We start from the raw sequence: 22,333 nt of genomic DNA, 5'->3' as shown, positions 1-22,333 counted from the left end.
TTTCCAGTGTGGAGTTTGCCTGTTATGCTTGTGCTTGCATGGGTTTTCTCGGGTGCTCTGGTTTCCTCCCACAGTCTAAAGACATGCAGTTAGGTTAATTGGTGACTCAGACGCACTTGTGGGTGTCTGAATTTTTGCCCGTCTCTATGTGTCAGCACGGAGATCGGCTGGGAACCTGTCCAGGGTGCACGACACCATCCCCCAACTCTCTAGAATGTTTACTTTAGGTTTTTTTTATAATAACCTCAACTGCTTATAGGTGGTTTCTAGGCGGTTTTCATGCATTCCAACAAGACATTTTGGATTAGATCTGCTGTTTCTGTTATGTTAAAAATGACTTTTATGTTAAAAGAGAATCTGCTGTCAAAGTCACAATGGTTTAATTTATTGCTAACTTCACTGTAATATTTGTTAGATTGGTTTGGAATTAAAGCCGAGTATCACAAATCTGATTCTCAGCTGAATATACTATTACCCTGAAAACTATAATGCAGCGCAAAATGCAGGAATCGAACCTCAGTCTTTTTTTTCCTCCTTGCAAAATATGTCACTGACATATATAAACTTTACTGCAACAAATGTTTGTACATTTAGTCACTTTGCAGTGGCTCTGCCTAAAGCCAGTCCTTGTATTAGTACTGAAGTACTGAAACATCCTCACTAATAACATCCCTCACAGCACCATCTTTGCATCACCATCAGCACCATCTTTGCCTCATCTTGGTTTTATTTTTCTGAGCAGGTTTTTCTGGAATCATGTTATGTGGAGATTTCCAACAATTCATTATTGTGACAAATTTTAAAAGAATTGTCAAAAATGTAGCTGCAGGCTTCTTAACTGCCTTATGTGTCAGGCCCGCAGCATGCTCAATCCTACATTACCCATAATACCACTAAAAAGCACATTTCATCTGGTCCTCTTTGCCTGCTAATATGACTTCTTTCACAACCCGCAAAAAATAAAACAGGCTTTCATCTCTGGTCAATTATAAAACCGAACCCAATGTGTAAAACTAGTGGAGAGTGGCCTTTTAAGTGAGGAACAGCATGCGACTGTCTTCACATTGGCTTGTGATTATGTCCTCAAACAGCAGAGGGCAGTATGTCCACAGTGCAAGACGTTTCCACCTGCTCATTGTCATTCTTCCTCCAACACAAAGGTCCAAAAGTCATGTGCATGTGAACACATGTAGCATTGGTAAGAGCCCAAAAAACAGGGGAGAAGAGGAGAGAGAGGACATCTGTGAAGAGAGATATAGACATGAAAAAACAGGAGTGGTTGAATGTTGTAGATAATGGAGCTCGAGTAGAGATGTTGGATAAAAAATGAGGAAACCACACAATATTGGTCACTGCGATGGAATGAAAATTGACCTGCATAGTGCTGTGTCATCGTGCTGCTGTACTTTCCTTCTGTACTTCCTTGTAGCAGTAAATTGAGCACAATGCCTGATCAACAGCTACTGCAAAGACACAGGCTCTCATATGCAAAAAAAAAAGAACAAATAAAAGAATAACGGACAGCGTGGGATCATTTTATTAAAGTTTCTATGACTCCCACCACACACAAACACACAAAAAAACGTCTTTGTGTTTTTTGCCTGGATGTACTGTGTTATGTGTGGATGTACTGCATACATTTGATTCATGTTTGGGATATTTCACATCCAGCAAGACTAAAACATTCTATTTATTTACGATTTAATTTTATCAATTAGTTGAAAATGGAATAATTGCAGATATTCGTGTACATGGACCGCACCTTTAATTGCCTGTTCTTGCTCAAAGTGAATCATCCGGTGTGTGAATCACCTTTCATTGTGTCTTTAGAGGCAACAAAAGCATCTCGTTCTGAATGAGCGCAGTGTGTATTGTTACTTATCATTTGAGATAAGATGAGACATTTGTCTTTACTGATCCAGGAAAAGAGTAATTTTTCACATTGTTAAAGAGTATTTGTAGATCAAACAACGGGGAGAAGGACATGAGAATTTGAGATGAAGGTAATTCCTGGTAACCTCCTCAAAATAGGAAGCAAATATACACGAGTGAGCTGCGCCTCTTTCAGCATCACAGTCTTGGCATTTTTATTTTGAATTTTCACATATTTCTTTCAGTCTCTACCTTAAGTCACCAAGTAACATAATTACTGTGGCTGTCTAACCATCACTAAATTAAATGAAATATAAAACAGAAAGTCTAATAATGAGGCCATTTATTGTACTGAATGAGAAAGCTCCTGTGGATCAGGGTGTAATGCTTTTTGTTTAAGTACCTGATCGCACCTCTGACGCTCGCGAGGTTACGTTGCAGCCGGTTAGTCCAGCTGCTTCTCGGTTTAGCAGTCTGGAGATTGATCGGAGTTTCGTTCGCTTTTTGTAAACAGGATCAGATGTGTCATTAAACTGTGACTCTTGGTGAAACTTGCGTGCTTTGTGTGTGACGCACGTGTTCTACATACGGTAAATGTTTATTAGGCTTAATAATTTCTGACACTGAAATGACAGCTGTATGTCGAACACACCTAATTTTACGCCTAATATTAACAAATAATTAGAGTTTTGCAAATCCAACGGATAGCTAGAAACCGATTGATTGATTATCGATAATTGCTGATGATAACCACCAGCAGGTCGTAATTTCCTCTCCTAGAAATGCGCTGTGCATGTCTGTATATTTTCTTACAAGTGAAATAAACTAATGGCAAGTTACTTCAGGTAAAGCAGTGAAAAACCTATAGAAACATCTTCTGTTTGTGAAGCAGCGTCTTCAGCAGGACGCGTATTCGTTAACAAGCGCCGTAGCGCATCGCCGTTACGCACGACCATCCACGTGTTTACCTTGATTAAATCAGGTGCAAATGTAAACAGGCTGACACCAAACAGCCACTCGTTGGATACAGATCGGTATGCTGCCTGTTAAACCGGAGAGGAGAAATTAACTGTCTCCTCTACAATTTTGATGTACTTGTACTGCGTATTTGGAGTTATGGTGTAGAAGGAAATATTCCGTTACTTTACAGATGGAAATTGTTAAACGGTTTGTAATGAACTGATAAATGCTGATGTTTTATTAAGGATCAAGCAGCTGCTAGTGAAGCTGCATCTTAAGTGATGTTAACACATTATCATTCAGCAATATAATCATTCTGCATGAGGGTTTTTTGTAAGTCTTGTAAGTATTTTTGCTAATGATACTTTTACTTAAGTAAAATGTTTACAGTAAGTACAGCACGTTATTTAAACATTTTTAGGTTCAGTAACTTAGGCTGATGCCTAGAGAATTTATAAAAATACACTTTTTTACTTTTGTTCCTAAAGTAAAATGTAAATCGCTAAGCATGTACTCAGTACTTTATATTGGGTAAAGAATTTGAAGTTGTACTTGTAGTGGAGTACTTTTTTAAAGTGCACCTTTACTTAACTACTTATTTTATATAAGCTAATAACTTTTTGTATCTAGGCAGGAAGTGTTTTGTGACGCATATATTCATCTTAAAAAAGACAATTAGGCTATGCCACCAAAGGTTAGTGCAAATTAATTTTATTCCCTCAAATTCTAAAAAGTTTGGCTTCACTCAGACTATTAACAAATAAATCAGCTAAATAAAATGTCAAATAAAACCACGAGACCGCTAAATTCATATTTTTGCACTAATCATCCTCTCCAGCAGGACTACCAAAAATGTCTTCAGTACAAAACAGAAACAATCTGCAGCCATCAAACAGCCATTCATGATATGCAACCTGTCTTGGCATCAAATTTACATTACATCACATTTTTATGTTTACACTGTTGGGCGGTGCGTGTGGCATACACCTTTCCTGAAACATTAGGTGTAAAAAAATATGCTGCTATACAACAACACATCCACTTATAAATACCAGAGGGCTGACACATACTTTAATTACAAAATGCTGTATGTACATTGACCTTCTGACTGTCAACCCAACTCATTTATTAAAGGATCACCTGAGTAATGTAGACTTTGCAATAGACCGTGAAAACCATGTATTTTCAAAACAACAGCTTTTCTTAAGCTAAGAAAAACAATTCTTTCAGCTTTGTGACAACACATTTGTCAGATAATCCAGTGTGTATTCAAATAATTTATTTAGCTCAAGGAACATAATGGACCATAAGTTGACAAACAAAAGGCTTTTAAATAATCTATACCTCATTGTACCCTTACTAGACCTGCAGAGCTTTAAGCCGCAGGTCATGTTCTTTGTCAGCATAAAGGGATTAAATGATCCTGAACTGTATTCAGTTTTTGTTTTAGCTTTTGGAAGGGACCATGGAATGTTGATAACTATGATAAAGGTCTTTTTAAGGAGGGAGGGGATTTTACCAGAGAGTCTGGCCCCTGATCTCTACCCTTCATTCCTTTTTGGGGGGGGGGGGGGATCTCTGCTCAGGAGGAGGCCCTAAAGCGAGAGCACACATTTTAGCTGGGGTGGTATAATAAGGGCTCTAAGACAAATACTTTAATTGATTCTGATGTATTTAAATTTTAAAACTGTGGCGCGTTAGGACTGCAGTGTGCAAATATACATTTTACAAACTGAATTAAAATTATATTATGTAGCAGATAAACTAAAAAAAAACACACACATGAATTATCTTAGAAATTGTGAATGAAGCAAAAGCTTGATTAGTTGAAACTCTGATCACAAGAACTTGTGAAGAAATTTCTGTTTAGTTTGTTTTTGAAGTAAATATGTTAGTATATTTTAAATGTCCAGTTACTTTTGCTGTGTTTATGTATGTTGGTTTTGTATATTGTGCTGCCTGTTCAATTTACCAAGGGTTTGGTGTTTTTCCTTGTAGTACATTGTGTTCATTATGTTCCGGAGCTTTTTAAATAGTGAAAACATTGGTTGGTACAAAACAAAAGTCTAGTTTAGGTGTTTGCGCAATCAAACTCAGTGATGTGCCAATAATATTTGGGCCAAATGTTCATACATAATCCTCTAAATGATATTTGTTGTCACGGAATTTCCTGTGGAAACCAGTATCAAACGACAGATGCAAAGATTGTTCATCTTTCTCCATGAATTATCAATCAAACCTCGTGCGCGATCTGTGTTGGTTTGCTTGTACTGTTTATTTACTGTGGCTTTGTTCATATGTCTGCACGTTTTGCTTTGTAAACTGTTATATAATTCCTTAATAAGTTTTTATGCCCGAAGTTCAGTTTCAGTTTGAGGAATGCTGCTCCTGACTTGTTACCATGTAGATCTCTGTGCATGCGTATTAGCCGCGCAGTGTTTGCCGTGAACCCAAGAATTGCAAAGTCATGGTGCAAAAAAAAAAAAAAATACCTCCCCTCCACCACCACCACCACCACCACAACAGCGTTTGAACGCTCGCTCGCAGGGACGCTCATGCAGCTCTGCACATTTTCTCCTTTTGACGTGGATGTTTGACAGATCTCCTGCTTTTCTTTCAGAAAGCGTCGCACAGCATACTGGAAAGACCTGTCGTGGTCCGAAGCGTGGGTGTGTGAACTACTCCCGAGTGATTTCTGGGACGAAGTGCTCCGTGTGCGAAACAAGCTTTCGGACTTAAACATCTGTCGGTGAGTGAATCTGCAGCTGTTATAATGTAACATGTAATTATAAAATCACTACATCCAAACTCCGTGAACTCAATGCCCCACCAGCAGCCGTGACGCTAAGCTGCTTCAGAACGAGGCAACCGGACGTACACAAGTGATGGTTTCCGGGTTTTAGGACGCATTCCTACGTTAGTCTTTAACGTCGCAACCTTGCTTCTGCACACTTTGACTCTTACTATACCCCCGAACTTCGACATGTAGCTTATTGCTTCCCTCGTGTCCAGTCCGTGTTATTCATACACTGGTGTTTATTAGCATTGGAGAAACCGAAACTTTCTGAAGCGCTGAATCAACATGAAGAAAATGGTTCAGTGTTTTGAGCCTTTGACACAGTCGAAAAAGCGACATCTGCAGGCCAAAGCATTAGTACTACATGTGAATGCACAAAATAAATGATGAAATCGTTGCTTTTTATGCTGCTATTGTTTTTTGGTTGTTGTTGTTCAGTTAAGTCTGTATTATTTAAAATAGATATTGTTTTGTTTAAATAGACTTAGCAACGCAACATTGTTCAAACTAAGTGCGACGCAATGAGTGTGACGTAACGAAGCGTCACACACTTTCCTTTTCTGTCAAATAGTATATATTACAGTCTGTAAATAACTGCAGGGGGAAAATATTAAACAGTCAATTAATCGATTTGTCAGTTTTGAGAAAATAATCCGAAATAATTTGAATAACTGCTAAGTCAAAAAGTAATCTCTTTAAAGAAAATGCCAAAAATCGACTGCAGATGTCTGCCTTTAGACTGTTGGTGCGAACGACCAGGCAATGTAAATGTGCCAACTTGGTGTTTGGAATATTTTACATAAATAATGTTAAACTAACAAAACTGCGTGAAAATAATAGTTTCTAGCAGCTTTGACTTAAACATATCATTGAACTAAGCACATTGCAAGCCAAAGAAAGTATTTTATTGTATTGCATGCATTAGTACTTTTTTATCGATCATTTCAGCATGTTCCCAATATTTATTTGCACAAACTTTTACCACAGATAGGCAATCATTTTCTGTGCTTAACGGGAAATTGGCAAACTGTGTATTTAGTTTTTCCGAAATGGTAAGTTGGTGGTCAAGAGGCAGCATTGGGCAATTGTGTTTTTTCATTACCAAGTGTTATTGTAAGCTGTGTGTGCAACCTTTGGCTGTGGAGTCTTTGACCATCAACTGGTTCCAGAAGAGTCTCTGAAGATCCCTTTTTCCAGAACAAAAGTACGCTTTTATTAGCAGTCTTGAAAGATGGCATAGCAAAATAGCCAGTGTCATTGTTGTGACACAAAACATTGCAAAAGGCACGTGATCATTACAGCTCAGCAGTTTTTGACTTGTTTTCAAAAGTTTAAGTGGGAAGCAACATTACTCAACATAAAAATTCCTATTACAGTACATTATGTCCAGGAGATTTCCCTGATGCCATCTGTCACCAGGAAGTCTGTAAATGTTTAACTCTCGCCGTACCTGGTCCTCCTTTTTGTTATATAAATCTTGCTCTTTTTGATTCATGAAAAAAACGGTAGAAAGATTCATTTTACTATTGTTCTTTAAAAATGAAAAATAAAAAAAATTTCCCCTGGCCTATTGCGTAACTGGTTATTACCTTTTTCAGAGGGTGATTCTGTGAATTCACTAAACTGGTCAGAACCTGTTCCACAGTGCTGTCACAGTGTTCCTGCAGGCTCTGCAGGAAAACTCCAGCCAAGCTCTGCACACTGTTCACACTGCTACCAACTCTAAGATCAGACTGAAATACCTACACATAAAGGACTTTTATGGAAAACCTGAGTAGCTCAGTTGTATTAACAACAGTCACTTCCCTTCATGTACTTCCTCCTTCATTTTACTTAATCTAATTCTAGGCTCCTTTCACTCCTGGCATCTCAGCTTCCTTTGTTTTATGATTCTCACTCTTGCCTACTCGATGTTTCCTTCAACGTGTCTCTTATATTCTAGATTGCTCTCCCTTCCTTTCCGTCTCACACTGTTTGTCATATGACCAGCAAACACGCTGACTGACTGTGGGGTGAGTAGTAAGGGAGATCATGGCTGGATTGATTTGATTACGCAACTCTGCATAGAGCTTCATTCTGGATGTAAGTTGCTCAGGAAAATACACAGAGGCTTGGGGTGAAAACAGTAGCTGAAAAAGTCTGATAGGGCAACAAACCCCAAACTTCAAGTGCTGCAAGTGATTCTAAGACCATCTGCATGGTTTTGTCCCTGTCATGCTAAAAATGAAGATGCTGCCAAAGTTTTTATAATGATTAATATACCTTAGCTAATAGGCAGCATGGCAGAAATATTTCTTTACTTGGTCAAGGGCTGATTCTTTTTTTTTTTTCTGCTCAACCTGGACCAGCAAGTGACATTTCATGTTCCCTGATAATGCATTTCCTGTGGGTTGTGTTAAAGAAGCACACTTTGCCTTGTAATATGGCATTTTTGATGTAATACTCAAGCATTGCAAATATAAATGTATTATCATTTCTCTAATCTTACAAAATACAATGAGCAAAGTTTGGTTTATAGACCTATAACTGTACTGTAACTCTTTAAGTTAATCCTTTCTACATTTGATCACTTTAAACAATAATCTGTAACAGATACATATTAAGAGAACTAATACATTTTATTTGTATAGTGCTTTTCAAACAACAAGAGGCTTTACAATATTAAACCTATATACTGTATTTGTCTCTCACAAAAAAGGTTCCATGAGTCCAATATGCCAGATCTGTATCTGCACTGAGTTTGCTATGACGAAACCGACCAAATTAGCAGATAAAAGCAAAGTGCTTGCCTTTTGTATCTTTCATAGAGGTTGATGTGCCAATATATTTGATACATAGCACTGTGGAAATGCAAAATATTTGTTAATTATAATTGTTAATAATAATTGAACAAAATAATTGTTCAATATTTGCTGAATTGGATGGTTAGATTGATAACCCTCTCATGTCTGCATGATGGCCTACATGCTGTTAATTCATATTCAGAAGGTTTGTAGAATCAGCTTTTGTAACAGAAATATTTAGATTTTATATTTTCAACATGATGCAGCTTTCAAACCAACTTAAGTACCTCGGTTACAGTCATTCCAAAATCGGGCATAGGGGATTCGGGAAACCCGGGTTCCCCAGGTAGATTTCTGGCCTAATTTATATTATATATCCAAGTTATATTTCACAGCGTATGACTCTTAGCAAAAAAGCATAGTTCGAACGATGTCCCTGTCTTCATGTTAAGCTAACTCCTGGCAACCTTTTACAGTGTGTAACTGTTGGCATGAAAACCAAGAATAATGAAATCATAAAACTTACTAATAAAGTGTCACTCAAATGTCCCCAGAAGCAATGTGGCTGTAGTCCTCACCGGACATTTCCTCCCATACTGACTGCAGAGACTGTTCCGTTTGTATCAAGGGGCTTGTTAAGTGACAAGAATCTAATGAGACTCTTAATTAGTGTTTTATTAGATTCAGATGCGCCATTTAAACCCACAGCCTATAATTATGCTAAAATCACTTATGGAGCTTAAATCATGTCATCTACATCTACCTGAGTGGAATGATAATGATTTTATAGTGAGATATACCAGTTCTTTACTCCTCTTTTGCGATTGGATTGACAGTGACTGTTGAAATAAATTCCCTGTAAAGCCAGAGAAAAAGTCAGGGGTTTTCATACTCTTTGAGTCAGACATTTGAGCCAGCTAATTGTTATTGGTGCACTTTTTATTTCTTAAAATGTCTAAATTAAGCTGGACCAGTTGGTGAAGCCCTAAGCTAGAGGATGACACCAACCTGTTTTGCGATGAGGGAGGAGTTTACAGTAGAAGTGAATCTGACTTTAGGGAAACACTGGTTGGTTACTGAGAACTTCTGGTGTCTGGTAGGAACTCATTCATATCTGTGACTGCTTTAAATAGTAAGAATGTGTCCTTTTTTATGTTTATCAGTGGAAAAACGTCTGCAGAACCTCATTTGCTCCAGTGACTCACACACACCGAGTGTGACTGTTACCAGGATGTTTGGCTGAGCATTTTATATTTATTTCTAGGGGTTGAGCTAGATCAGTTACCAGGCTTCTTGTGAAGGGGAGAAATGGCTGAGTTTCACATATAGCACACTTAATCCTGACACCAAAATAAATCATTGAAGTCTATTAATGAAAATACTTTCCCTTTAAAGAAGCAAAATAGAACATACAGTGACTACTTCCATGGGAGAAAGCTGTGACATAAAGCAGTTGAACTTAACTTAATTTCACTTTAACTGCAAGGAAGTGAAACTTTTGAGTGTGTGACTCACATTTCCACTGGTGCACAAGGGGGAAAAACAGCATTCACATAAGATTTTGATTCTGTTAGCTTCTTTTTGAACTGCTAAAAGGCTCTGATGTTTCCTAACTTTTTTTTTGTTTTGTTTTGTTTTTGTTTTGCAGGATAAGCAACATAGAAGATGGGGTTAAAGAAGTTCCTGCCAGAATATATCTGATTTGCTTTTTCTCCCGAGGAACAGTAAATACCCGAGGACTCTCGCAAATGTCACAATGGATTACTTTCGAAACCCCTAAACTTTAAAAATCTGGAGCAACATTAATCTGATGATCATGGTTTGATTGTTTGGGAACATTCTGATCTTGACAGAAGTGCTGTCAGTCATGTTGGAGCCTGGATTAGTGGATGAGAGAGTTTTATGTGGTTCACAGTCGGTCTGCAAGTTTGTTTACCCATCATATTTGTGCAGAGAAACACATGACCTGAGCTTTTATTTTGCGGCAACTGACTTTTCTTATGGACTGCCTGCTCTGCCTGCTGGCTCCGGCTGGGATCATCATTGGGTAGTGCTATTATGCTGTTCGTATCCCTAATTCTTGGAAAATCTCTACTTACTGAACAGATTATTCTGTTAAATTAGCAGAAAAATGAAGAAAATAAAGACATCTGCTCACTGGAGACTTTACACTGAATTAGCGATCAGCAGAATTGCTTCTGTTGGTCTGACACCAGTGGGATAAGAACTTACAAATTGAACCTTTTTGCTTTTAAGACTGAAAATATTACTTCTCAAAAGAAGAAAGAAATCTTGCGTACCCCTGCTCGTCACTCCCATTATGCATTGCTCGATGAGGAGGAAACGCCTAACACGTGATTGCGACTTTTCAGCTATAGTAGTTCCCTCAATGCGTGGGTCTGGGTACCTTGACTATACTGTAGAGACTCATGCTTCCAGATCCCTGAAGGTCATGGAGGAGTTCAGACAGCATGAGCTGTTGTGTGACCTGGTGATTCATGTCACGTATAAGGAAACCACTGTAGACTTCAAGGTGAGACTCTTACTTAGACAATCAAAAATTTGTTACACCAATCAAATCCAAATACAATAGAATACATAAATAAATAATGTTGTGGTATTATTTCAGATTATGTCCCACAATACAGAGCAGTGCTTATACAGGGGCTAGATACAGTAAAAGAGGGCAAGATAGAAAGTTGGTGAATAAGACACACGGGATCACACCCATCTCATTATCATACAAGCCTTAGGAAAATTAGAAATGTGGTGTTGGAAATGTTGCATGAGGAAAAGTCAGAAGATCGGCACACTGTCAATTTATTCAAATTTAATTAAGTCACATTTTACTACAGTTGACTGTTGTAATTTACATTTAAGTTAAAATGACCTAAGAACTGCTAGAAAAAAAATAAATACAGAATAAATTAGGAAAACCTGTTTAGGAGTAAATATTTAATGCATTTGTTTGTTTTTATATCATGAACAGAATAGTTTTAAAGGAAAACATCAAACTTTCCTTTAGACCAACTGATTATTACTGGATATTTAATTCTTTAACTTTCAATATTATTTCTGCTAAAATCCATTTATAGTTTTGATTTGTCTGAAAAAGTCTAACTAGCCCACATTTGGTTGGTTTCAGGCTTACGTTTGTCACTCAAGTAGTGAATGCAGTGTTTCGTTATCACTTTTAAAAAAAATTTTTCCTTTCTTTTCAGGTGCACAGAGTGGTACTGGCTGCCTGTAGCCCATACTTCAGAGCCATGTTCACCAGCAGCTTCAAAGAGTGCCACGCCTCAGAGGTCACATTACGCGATGTCTGCCCTGAGGTGGTGGGAAGGCTTATTGACTTTGCCTACACCTCCCACATCACTGTGGGAGAGAAGTGCGTGTTGCACGTTCTTTTGGCTGCCATGAGGTAAACACACTCAAGCAGTAGCACATTGTGTTGGAAAGGTAAACACGAGTCACTAAAATAGCTGTAATCTGAATACATGCATTACACTTGACTACTACACTCACAATTTCCATATTGTGACATTGCTGAACTTTCTGGAGATATCAGTCACATGCATTAAATGTCAAATACCTGTACTTTAACATGTGTAATATATAAGCACCAATGTTTTCAACATTAAACGACTAGAATTTATAGGTCATTTGACAACAGGTAAAGCTTGATTAAAGTCATTATATCATAATCAGCTTACCTTAAAATATCTATATTCAAATCAAACTGTAAAGGTTGGACTATCTCAGTCAAGCCTAAATTATATAATAGTCCCTCACAGTCATTTAGCTTTGTTGCATATTTTCGGTTATACCCTCAAAAAAAAGCATTGCTTAACACGCAGAAGAAGCATCACAAACTTCAGGTTATTTTTTAATTTTCTTACCAGTACTTAGAACAAAAGGCCTTTTTGTTCTTAAAATACCTATAGTAGTATTATTGTTTTTAGGTGCATATCTAAAGCAATGCAGTGCAACACCAACTACAATGATTCATACCCTTTGAGCTTTTCCACATTTTGTCATGTTACAATAACAAAAGGAAATGTATTGTATTGGGATTTTATTTGATAGACCAACACAAAGTGGTACATAATTGTGAAGTGAATGGAAAATGATAAATGGATTTCAAATTTGTTTACAGATAAGTATCTGAAAAGTGGGGCGTGCATTGCATTCAGCCCCCTTTACTCTGATACCACTAACTCAAATCCAGTGGATCCAGTTGGCTTCAGAAGTCACCTAATTAGTGAATAGAGTCCACATGTGTGTAATTTAATCTCAGTATCAATATAGCCCATAGAGAACATTAGTGAACAAACAGCATCATGATGTCCAGGTCAGGCATAAAGTTGTGTTCAAATCTATCATCTGAAAATCTGATCTGTAAAGTAAGTGACACAACGACAAAGCTACCAAGACATGGCCGTCCATCTAATCTGACAGGCCAGGCAAGGAAATTAGTCAGACAAGCAGCCAAGAGGCCCATGGTAACTCTGGAGGAGCTGCAGAGATCCACAGCTCAGGTGGGAGAATCTGTCCACAGGACAACTATTAGTCACACGCTCCACAGATCTGGCCTTTATGGAAGAGTGGCAAGAAGTCCCCACAAGGCATGTGGAGGACACAGCAAACCTGTGGATGAAGGTGGTCTGGTCAGATGAGACAAAAATTGAACATTTTGGTCTAAATGCAAAACTCTATGTTTGGCTGAAACCTAACTCTGCACATCACGCTGAACACACCATCCCCATTGTTCAACATGGTGGTGGCAGCATCATGTTCTCTTCACCAGGGGCAGGGAAGCTGGTCAGAGTTGATGGAGCCAAATGCAGGGCAATCTTAGAAGAAAACCTTTTAGTCTGCTAAAGACTTGAGACTGGGGAGGAGGGTCACCTTCTAGCAGGAAAACAACCCTCAACATAGAGCCAGAGCTACAATAGAAAGGTTTAGATCAAAGCGTGTTCATGTGTTAGAATGACCCAGTCAGAGTCCAGACACAAATCCAATTGGGAAGCTTGACCGAGCTTGAGCTATTTTACAAAGAAGAATGGGCAAAGATTTTATTCTGTAAATGTTCAAAGCTTGTAGAGACAAACCCCAAAAGAATTGCAGCTATTATTGCAGCAAAAGGTGGTTCTACAAAGTATTGACTCGGGCTGAATACAGATACATGCCACACTTATCAGACTGTGAAAACTTTATCGTTTTTCTGCCACTTCACATTTATGTACCACTTTGTGTTGGTCTATCACATAAAATCCCAATAAAATACATTAATTTAGATTTTTAATACTATGCCCAATGAATCTTCTCTCAACAAAGCTAGTGTGGTCGATGTCAGTAATGCCATTCATGACTTCATAGATTTTAATATTGTAACACAATAATGTTAATGTCTCCAGTTTCTGAGATTAATTAGATCTCTATATAGATCTTGTGTCAGAAAAAGTGAGATAAGGCTTATTACAGCATAGAGCTGAGATCTTTATTCACTTCAAAAAATGTTTTATAAAATTCAGTTGGAATCTGGTTCAAGTTAAAACTTTACACATATAAGGATATTAAATACTTCATGTAATTCTTTGTAATGTGTATTATAAGCATTAGTGTTCCTCTTTTTTGTTCTGTTTTCAAGGTTTCAGATGGAGGATGTGGCCAAGGCATGCTGCGATTTCCTCCTTAAACACCTGGAGCCTGCTAACGTTATTGGTATTGCCAGATTTGCTGAGGAGATTGGCTGCACAGACCTGCACCAGCAGAGTCGAGAGTATATCAATACACACTTTAAAGAGGTACAATGCAGAAAGTACACAGGCTAGGGTACACACACAGTTCTAGAAGACATGCATACACTACATTGCCCTGAGACAGATTCAGGGCTGATCTCAGTGGCATCCTCGGGTTTTAAAGGACTACTTAATTGTTTTTGTACAATTCTGTGCCCCTGTCCATGACACTGAACCTGAAAACGTAAACTGTTTCTGTTTGTTGATGTTGGGATTAATATTGATAAGTAGAAGTTAAATAAAATAAAACGCATTTGATCAACAATTACATAGATAAAACTTTAATTTTAGTCGACAGAATCTGAAAAATAATTAAAATATGTATATTTAGTAGTTTGTGCTTTGGTTTCCGTCTTCCCTAGGTGACCAAAGAAGATGAGTTCTTCAGCCTCTCTCACTGCCAGCTGCTGGAGCTCATCAGTCAGGACAGTCTTAAGGTTCTCTGTGAGTCCGAGGTATGTGCCATTAAAATAACTTTTTTATTAAATGCTGGATTAAAGTTGTAAAATACAAGCGTGATTTGGGTTGAACACGAATGGTACTAAACTAAATGTTGTGCGTGTCTTTTAGCCAAACGATTACTTGGATGCACAGGTTTTGTTTATCGGCCCAAAAAGGGTTACTTAAAGTAACTGACTTGAAATTTGATGTATCTTCAGTCTGATTTTATATTTTCTAATATTGTCATGTATTACACATCAACTCCCAGCAGAAATAAAAATATATTGGAGGGCAGAGAATGCCACAGTCTGAGTCTGGAACTTTGTCGCATGTCATAGTTTATTTGTGTACTCCTATGATTCCTGTCAACACACACACACACAGTGTGCGCGTACTTTTACTTCAGTACTTTGAGCAAAATAATCTGCTTATTAATTTTACTTAAGTAAAAGATTTGTTGGTACTTGTAATGAAGAATTTTGCCAATACATGCACTTTTACTTGAGTATTGAGTTTGTGTACTTCTACCATCACATTTTGCTGTGTATGGGGCTGTGTAGCTGCAGACTGTGGCCAAGCTGACCCTTGTCCTCCATGATACAATTAAGTCCCCCAGTATTAATGTTGTGGCTGATCGCTGTATGTGTACATCCGTATCAGGTGTATAAGGCCTGCACAGACTGGGTAGGCTGGGATATGGAGGGTAGAGCGCAGTACCTACATGCCCTGCTGAACGCGGTTCATATCTACGCTCTGCCTCCCAAGTTCTTAAAGAACCAGCTTCTGTCCTGCCCCATCCTTAGTAAGGTAAACTACAGCTTTACACCACGTTTTTCTTATTATGGAAATGCAGAAAATACTAGATTTGCACTCACGAACGTATACTAATCTTTTTGTAGTTGTTGATTATTTGAGTAAAACTTGTCTTACATTCAAAATACCTGTTACTAAGTTGTTGACATAGTTTAAGTTTCTGCCTTTTCTTTCAGGCCAACTCCTGTAAGGACTTCCTATCCAAAATCTTCCAGGAAATGACCCTGAGGAACCTGCCACCTGCACCAAACCGTGGAACTCAACTCATCTATGTGGCTGGCGGGTATTTATCGCATATATATTCTCAGCTAAACACCACTGCTTTGTTCTGTATTGCATTACAATTTGTGGCTATAATAAACATAATGGGACCAATTTCTGATATTGATCATCAGAAACTGATGATGAGACAACTTTTGTGTGCGGTGATGCAGGCAGTGTTCTGCTTTTTTACTGTGTTAGATGCGGAACAGCTCATAGACCCCATATTGTCTAATTCTGCCACCCAGTGGCTATTAGCAGGTATTTCACTTGATCTTTCTTAACAGAGCTTCTGCTTTTTCTAAGCAACTATGGCAAGCTTATAACTATCAGTAAGATGGTCCTTTACTTTTTTGAGTGTCAGCACTTCAGAACTACAGACTACAGAACATGTGGCGTGTCTGTAGAGCTGTTCTGGGCTGTTGATTCTGTAAAACAAGTTCATGAACTTCAGTCATTATTGTTGGCGACAGTGGAGGAGGTTGGGACACAAAGCAGCATTTCAATGGACCTAATTCTCTCTCTCTGCGATGATTATAATATACACTTATGAAATAATGCAGCTGAACAGTTCCTATTGAAGTTCTAGATAATATTTCCAGTATAGTTTTACTATAGTGAAGTCAATAACTATCCTTTCCTTGTTCAGATACCTGCAGAATTCTTTAGCCTCCTTGGAGGCTTATGATCCCAGCAGGAATGTCTGGTTGAAACTGGCTGACATGGGCACTCCGTGCAGTGGACTGGGTGCCTGTGTGCTGTTTGGGCTGCTCTACACTGTAGGTTGCCTCAATTACAGTATGTCACATCACCATTGAAATGTTGTAGCAGAGAGTTTTTATTCCCGATTGACAGTTGAAGAGACAATACAATGCAATACATTACAATACAGTTATATAAGGTATAATATGATACACACATGATACACTTCTGTTGACATCTGATATTTAATACTGTAATAATCTTCTCATTCATTTTCTCCCTTTTCTGCTTCTTCCTGTTAATCTTGCTTGGATGCATCATTTTTCATACTTTGTTTTTGTTTGTTTTTTTGCTATTACTGATTTCAGGTTGGGGGCAGGAACCTGTGTCTTCAAAACAACACAGAGTCCAGCTCCCTGTGCTGCTACAACCCAATGACCAACCAGTGGAGCCAGCAAGCTTCCCTAAACATCCCCAGGAACCGGGTCGGGGTGGGGGTTGTGGATGGCTGCATCTATGCTGTTGGAGGCTCCCAGGGTTCGACACATCACAACACAGTTGAGAGGTGAGACACGTCTGAGGCCTGCGTGCGTGGAGCATGTGGGGATTAATTTATTTAATTAGGCACTCGAGGTAATTTGATTTCAATGACAGCCTATTTTTTGCGATGAATGTAAGTGGCAGGCATGTCTTCCCTGTACACACGTTCTCAGATTATGTGCAGTTACCTCAGTGGAAGTATGGATAATGGCATGAGACGGATCAAATGAATCGCTGCCATTCAACCTAAAGAGTACTCAAGGTGTTCTCAGGTATTCCTTTTAGCCTAATTAGACAACAACTTGGGCTCTTGGAAAACATGTTGAGACACACTTCCCAGGAATGTCGATCTGCTCGGGAATGCTTTACACCTTGTTACTGCCATTGCCGAGCAGGGAGGAGTTTTAAAGCGCTTGTGAATTGATTCACTTCATAAATCAGTTCAGTTACTAACAAAAAACTCTCTGACAATGGCAGTTTCTTTTGATACTCTTAGCTTTCTTTTCCATATCTAAAGAGCCGGGCTTCAAATGTAACCTTAGTAACATTTGATATTGAAGCGTATACATTTCTAAAAGATGCTAGTCACAAGGGAATTATTACAGCTCATCAGACGCCACTTGGAAGGCTTCTCATGTGACGCTGCTAAATATAATGAAAGCCGATAAAACTATTGAAATGAAAATTCAATGTGAAACACATCAAAAGAGATTAGAGCATTTATAGTAACAACAGTTGGCAGAAAAGGATCAGCTCTTGAGGCTGCCTTCCAAATTAATCCAAGCAACATGGAAGAGATTCAACAGGGAGTCACACTGTGCCTTCTCGCTAAAGTGACATTATGTTGTATTGTTCATCATTGAAATGTGCCATGCAGTAGATGCATATGCACTCATTTTGCAGTTCAGAGCACAGAGTCATAAGCACTAAAACAAAGGGCCATGGGTTTAGTGCCGTTTACAAGGGCCTTTCACCAGTGTTTGAGGCCAGGTGATGAGATATCAGCTGCCCTCCTGTCAGCAGTTTACAGCTGAAATACACCCAGTGTCAGCAACCTTTTAATTATTAACCAGTCCAACCTGCCTTATCATGATCCAGGGCCTGGTTATTGTTTTTATTTTAACTCAGAGGTGGATTTAAAATGTGTCAAGAATATCTTGACTTCTCCCTACAAAATCCCAAGTTAGGTCCCAAGTCAACGCAAACACGTAAAGACCAGAAAGTCCCAGGTCAAGTCCATGTCCTAAACTTTATTTGTCAAGTCATAAACAGGTCGTCATGTATGACTCACCAAATAAATGCTGCTTTAGATCTTTAAATATAGTCACAGTTAAAGGAAACAAGTACACATCACAAATAATTACTGCGAAGCACTGCTATCTAATATTATTATTTCACAAAACGTTGCTCTGCATCTAATGCAGTGAAAAACTGAAAACGGCCTGTTCCAGCACACACAAGAGTTGTCTCATAACCAGTTTCTGACGTGTGTGGCAGCTGTGGCTCATCTGGTAGAGCGGGGGAGATTTATTGTCTCAGCTGATTCTCTGCGCACATTTTATATCGTAATTTTTTAGTGTGGGCAAAGGGATGACAGAAAGTCATCTCAGGTCAAAGGATTAAAGCCTAAGTGAAGTCACGAGTGACCATTGTTGACATCCAATCGAGTTGCAAGTCTTATGATTCTTATCAAGTCACTCTCAAGTCAGAAATTACCAAATTTATTACTCAAGTCTTACTCAAGTCCAAGTCACATGACTCCAAACCCCAGCTCTGTTATACTTTGCATGATTGTATTTGCCTTTAAAATAGCCAAAATGCACATTTCCTTTTTTGCTAAGACTTAGAGAGGAAAATCAGTTGCAATTGCAATTCTGTCAAATGTGATGCTTCAGGGGGGAGGGGGCTAGTTTAGCTCAGCATAAACACTGAGGGCAGATGGAAGCAGTTAGCACCACCACCATATATTATCACAAACACAGTATGCTATATTTTATTTCTTTTATCCATTGGAAAACCAAAAATGTAAAAGACACAAGTTGCAGTTTTACAGTAATTAAGTCACTGCAACCAGCCAAGAATTAGTTTTTACACAACTTTACACCAAGTGAATGGCCAAGGAGATATGATTTGTTTAGGACAGAGCCAGTCTGGCTGTGTCCTCCAGCCTTTATGCTGAGCTTAGGGCATTGAGCTCCCAGCTGAAGCTTCACGTGAAACAGATTGACATGAGTTTTCTCAAACTGTCAGCAGTAAAGGAATATTCTTATATGGTGAAAAAAAAAATCAGCCGGTTCTCCCTCAACTTTCTTGTCTCTCGCTGCTCTCAGTGGCATTACATCCATTTTGGCTTCAAATAAACCTCGTCAATAGTTGCCAAACATGGTTGCCAGCTTAACCTAATCTACTTAAAGTTGACTGGCTTGTTTAGATTCAGAAGGTTGCTGCCTACATCAGCTCCCCTCTGAATGTTCACAGTTTTACAGTGCTGATCCACTTATTATAATTAATTTTGACAATTGATTAATATATAAAGTCAATAGGAAGTGTCTGTAGCTTATCACTACATTGACCACAAGCGCTGCACGTGTGCCGGTTTGTTTGCAGATGGGATCCTGACACTAATCGCTGGTCCTTTGTTTGCCCGATGTCGGTGAGTCGTCTGGGCGCCGGAGTGGCAGTGTGTGGGGGGACTCTGTATGTGGTGGGAGGATATGATGGACAGAACCGCTGGAACACTGCAGAGAAATACCAGCCCGATACAAACACCTGGCACCCGCTGGCGCCTATGAGCACTTTACGTAGTGGACTGGGTGAGTTTGTGTGAAATGTTGGTGTTGTATCTATTACAAACAATAGTTTTATATTGTTAGTACGTATTTGTGAATGGCTTCTTTTATTTTTTTTATTTTTTTTACCAGTAGTCTGATGATGAGTATGTTACGACCTTTGAAAACAATGGTGTAATATATGCTTATTTAGATAACAATTGATAACACTCTGATGTTTATGTTCCAGTCATGTTCCCATCAGACTGAGCCAATCCAGCTGTTTCTGTTAGTTGTTGCACTTAACTAACCAGATGGTTGGTTCCAGCTACAAGTGTCATCTCAATTTTTCCATCTAACTCTCAGTATGAAAGCAAATGTCTGTCTGTTTTTGACAGGTTTGGTGTGTGTGAACTCGTACCTGTACGCCGTCGGAGGCTATGACGGGAGGAACCAGCTGAGCTCTGTGGAGCGTTACGATACAGCCTCGAATGTTTGGGAGCCCAGGGCATCCATGCATTACTGTCGCAGTGCACACGGGGTCGCAGTTCACCAGAAGAGCATCTTCGTCCTTGGTCAGTTGCATCACTAATCAACATACAAAAGATTGACATTTTGTATTTCAGTTTGTAAACGCTTAAAAATCTTTTTTTACCAATATCTATTTCTGGATGCCGGTCAGCCCAAGACAAAATGTCCCTCAAGTTTATGCATATAGAAGGGTAATAACCCAGACTTCTCAAATGTTTTAATATGTAATTAATAATTATTATAATTATTATTATTAATGTCAGATCAAAAGAGTCCACTACCTTAGTGTGGGCACCATTGGTTTAATGTTCTTATGTAACTCTTAATTAAATTATGTAGGCTCTAAATCTTACAAGTAGATAAGACGTGGAGCCAATAAAATGTCAGATCAAGAAGTATTAATAAACTACATCACTATATAGAATAAATGTAAAATCCAAAAAATAAAGTGGCCCCATTTATTAAAAAAAAGGGGGAAAGATTTATCAATTACTTGAAGACCAAACAACACAACTGTTGTACAGGTTTCTAATAGTTGTGTTAACAGCTTCATTAAATATGTCTGTGTCCAATCAGGAGGTTTTAACCAGCACGGCTTCCTGTCGAGCATCGAGTGTTACTGTCCAGAAAGAGATCAATGGACGTGCCTCACTGACATGCCCGTCGGACGTAGCGGCATGGGCATCGCTGTTACCATGGAGCCTTGCCCCGGCTGCCTGCCAGAACAAGAGGAGGACGAGGATGGAGCCACATAGGACGAGGACCAAATCAAGTGTTAAATAAGGATCTAAGCCATGCTGCTGAGAGGGTTAAGTGCCTTTAATAAAAACATCACAATATGAAAACTGTGTACACATCCCCGCTCTGATGGGTTTTATTTGCACTGCACCCTGGAATACTGCAGGCATTGTCTGTAACCATGTCTCTACATCTGCTGAGAAAACGAGATACGAGAAAAAACTGGTAACATTACAGCGGCCTCACAATAAACAAGGTGCTACAAATGTAATCTCAAAGGACAGTACTATTTATTTAAATGTTGTTATTCCTGTCCTGGTTTTAATCTCCAGAGTGTGAAATTTCCCGCTCGTATGTATAAAGTGAACTTTCAGTCAGCTAATTTCCAAAATCCTCCCTCTGAATTACAGCTCTACCTCTGTGCGTCTGTCCAAGTTTTCTTCACAGTGTGCCAATGTAGTTGGACTGAAAACTGCCATTTTAAAGTTTACATTGATTTTTTTCTTTTCAAGTCTTTATCTTCTTTTTATTTCTGAGAAAAAAAAGTGCTATTTTTTTTTTTCTTCTAAATTTGTTTAGGGTTTGAATTCACTTTTTTTTTTTAAAAGACTTTTACTGACCTGCTGTGATCTGAGTTATTAACATACATTAGCACAGTGTGTAGTTGCTGTATGTAACAGCCCATGTATTACCACTAGATGGTGGAAGAAGTCCAAAAACAGCTGTACACTGCAACAAATATGTTTTTTATGTTTTTGTTTTGCCATGTAAAAACAACTCCTGTCACACCTACAGCCAAAAAAAATAACAAAGCAAAAGATTAACAGCTTTAAATTTGTTCACATCCTGTCATTTCTAAAATAATAAAAGGGGGAGGTTGCGCACAATATGATACATCATGTCCTGTGTGGCTAAAGAACATTTGTGTGTATTTTTGTGTCTCCGTGAAAATAATTAGAGTTAACCAGCAGAGCTCTCACATCAACTATTATTTCTGCAGTCTTGAAGAGAGACAGAAGCTACCAGAGTCACTACAGTGTTAGTCATCAACTGCGGACGTCACTTGTGTGTTTACTTATGTCTCTCTTCACTGCTGTTGTCTGTTTCCTCCATAGCTCACCTGCAATTATCCCAACAGCCTACCAAACAAGACCGTTCTGGACAGTGCTCTTATTCAAATACAGCCTCAGTTGTCTCGTCATGCTGGGATTTCTGACAGAGACCCTAACAAAGGAGAGTCAAAATGTCCATGTTTGTTTTATCTCTCTTGTGGTATAATAGACAGGCAGGTGATTGTGGTCACATGTTTGCCTCCCTTTATCTCAG

The 22,333-nt window shown here is 38.6% G+C and overlaps 1 protein-coding gene across 1 annotated transcript; it reads left to right on the top strand.

Annotated features, from left to right (window-relative positions):
• Nucleotides 1–5,165: 5,165 nt before the first annotated feature.
• On the top strand, nucleotides 5,166–21,928 carry keap1a (kelch-like ECH-associated protein 1a). The gene is made up of 12 exons (XM_067479642.1): nucleotides 5,166–5,581; nucleotides 10,061–10,945; nucleotides 11,634–11,833; nucleotides 14,063–14,219; nucleotides 14,576–14,668; nucleotides 15,315–15,461; nucleotides 15,644–15,750; nucleotides 16,378–16,507; nucleotides 16,799–16,995; nucleotides 19,578–19,783; nucleotides 20,137–20,313; nucleotides 20,846–21,928. The coding sequence occupies exons 2-12, from the start codon at nucleotides 10,733–10,735 to the stop codon at nucleotides 21,022–21,024; spliced, it is 1,806 nt and encodes a 601-aa protein (XP_067335743.1). The 5' UTR covers nucleotides 5,166–5,581; nucleotides 10,061–10,732; the 3' UTR covers nucleotides 21,025–21,928.
• Nucleotides 21,929–22,333: the final 405 nt, after the last annotated feature.

This window comes from Channa argus, chromosome 16 (assembly GCF_033026475.1).
Source record: "Channa argus isolate prfri chromosome 16, Channa argus male v1.0, whole genome shotgun sequence".
Taxonomy (NCBI): Eukaryota; Metazoa; Chordata; class Actinopteri; order Anabantiformes; family Channidae; genus Channa; species Channa argus.
Note: the sequence above shows the minus strand (reverse complement) of the source record. Positions and strands in the feature narration are given on the sequence as shown.

Bases quoted from the DNA above. Each gene is read 5' to 3' on its own strand.
- keap1a (XM_067479642.1), top strand. From the start codon at position 10,733: ATGCATTGCTCGATGAGGAGGAAACGCCTAACACGTGATTGCGACTTT. The intron at 14,669-15,314 runs GTATGTGCCATT...CATCCGTATCAG, and splicing joins AGGTTCTCTGTGAGTCCGAG to GTGTATAAGGCCTGCACAGA. The intron at 16,508-16,798 runs GTAGGTTGCCTC...TACTGATTTCAG, and splicing joins TGTTTGGGCTGCTCTACACT to GTTGGGGGCAGGAACCTGTG.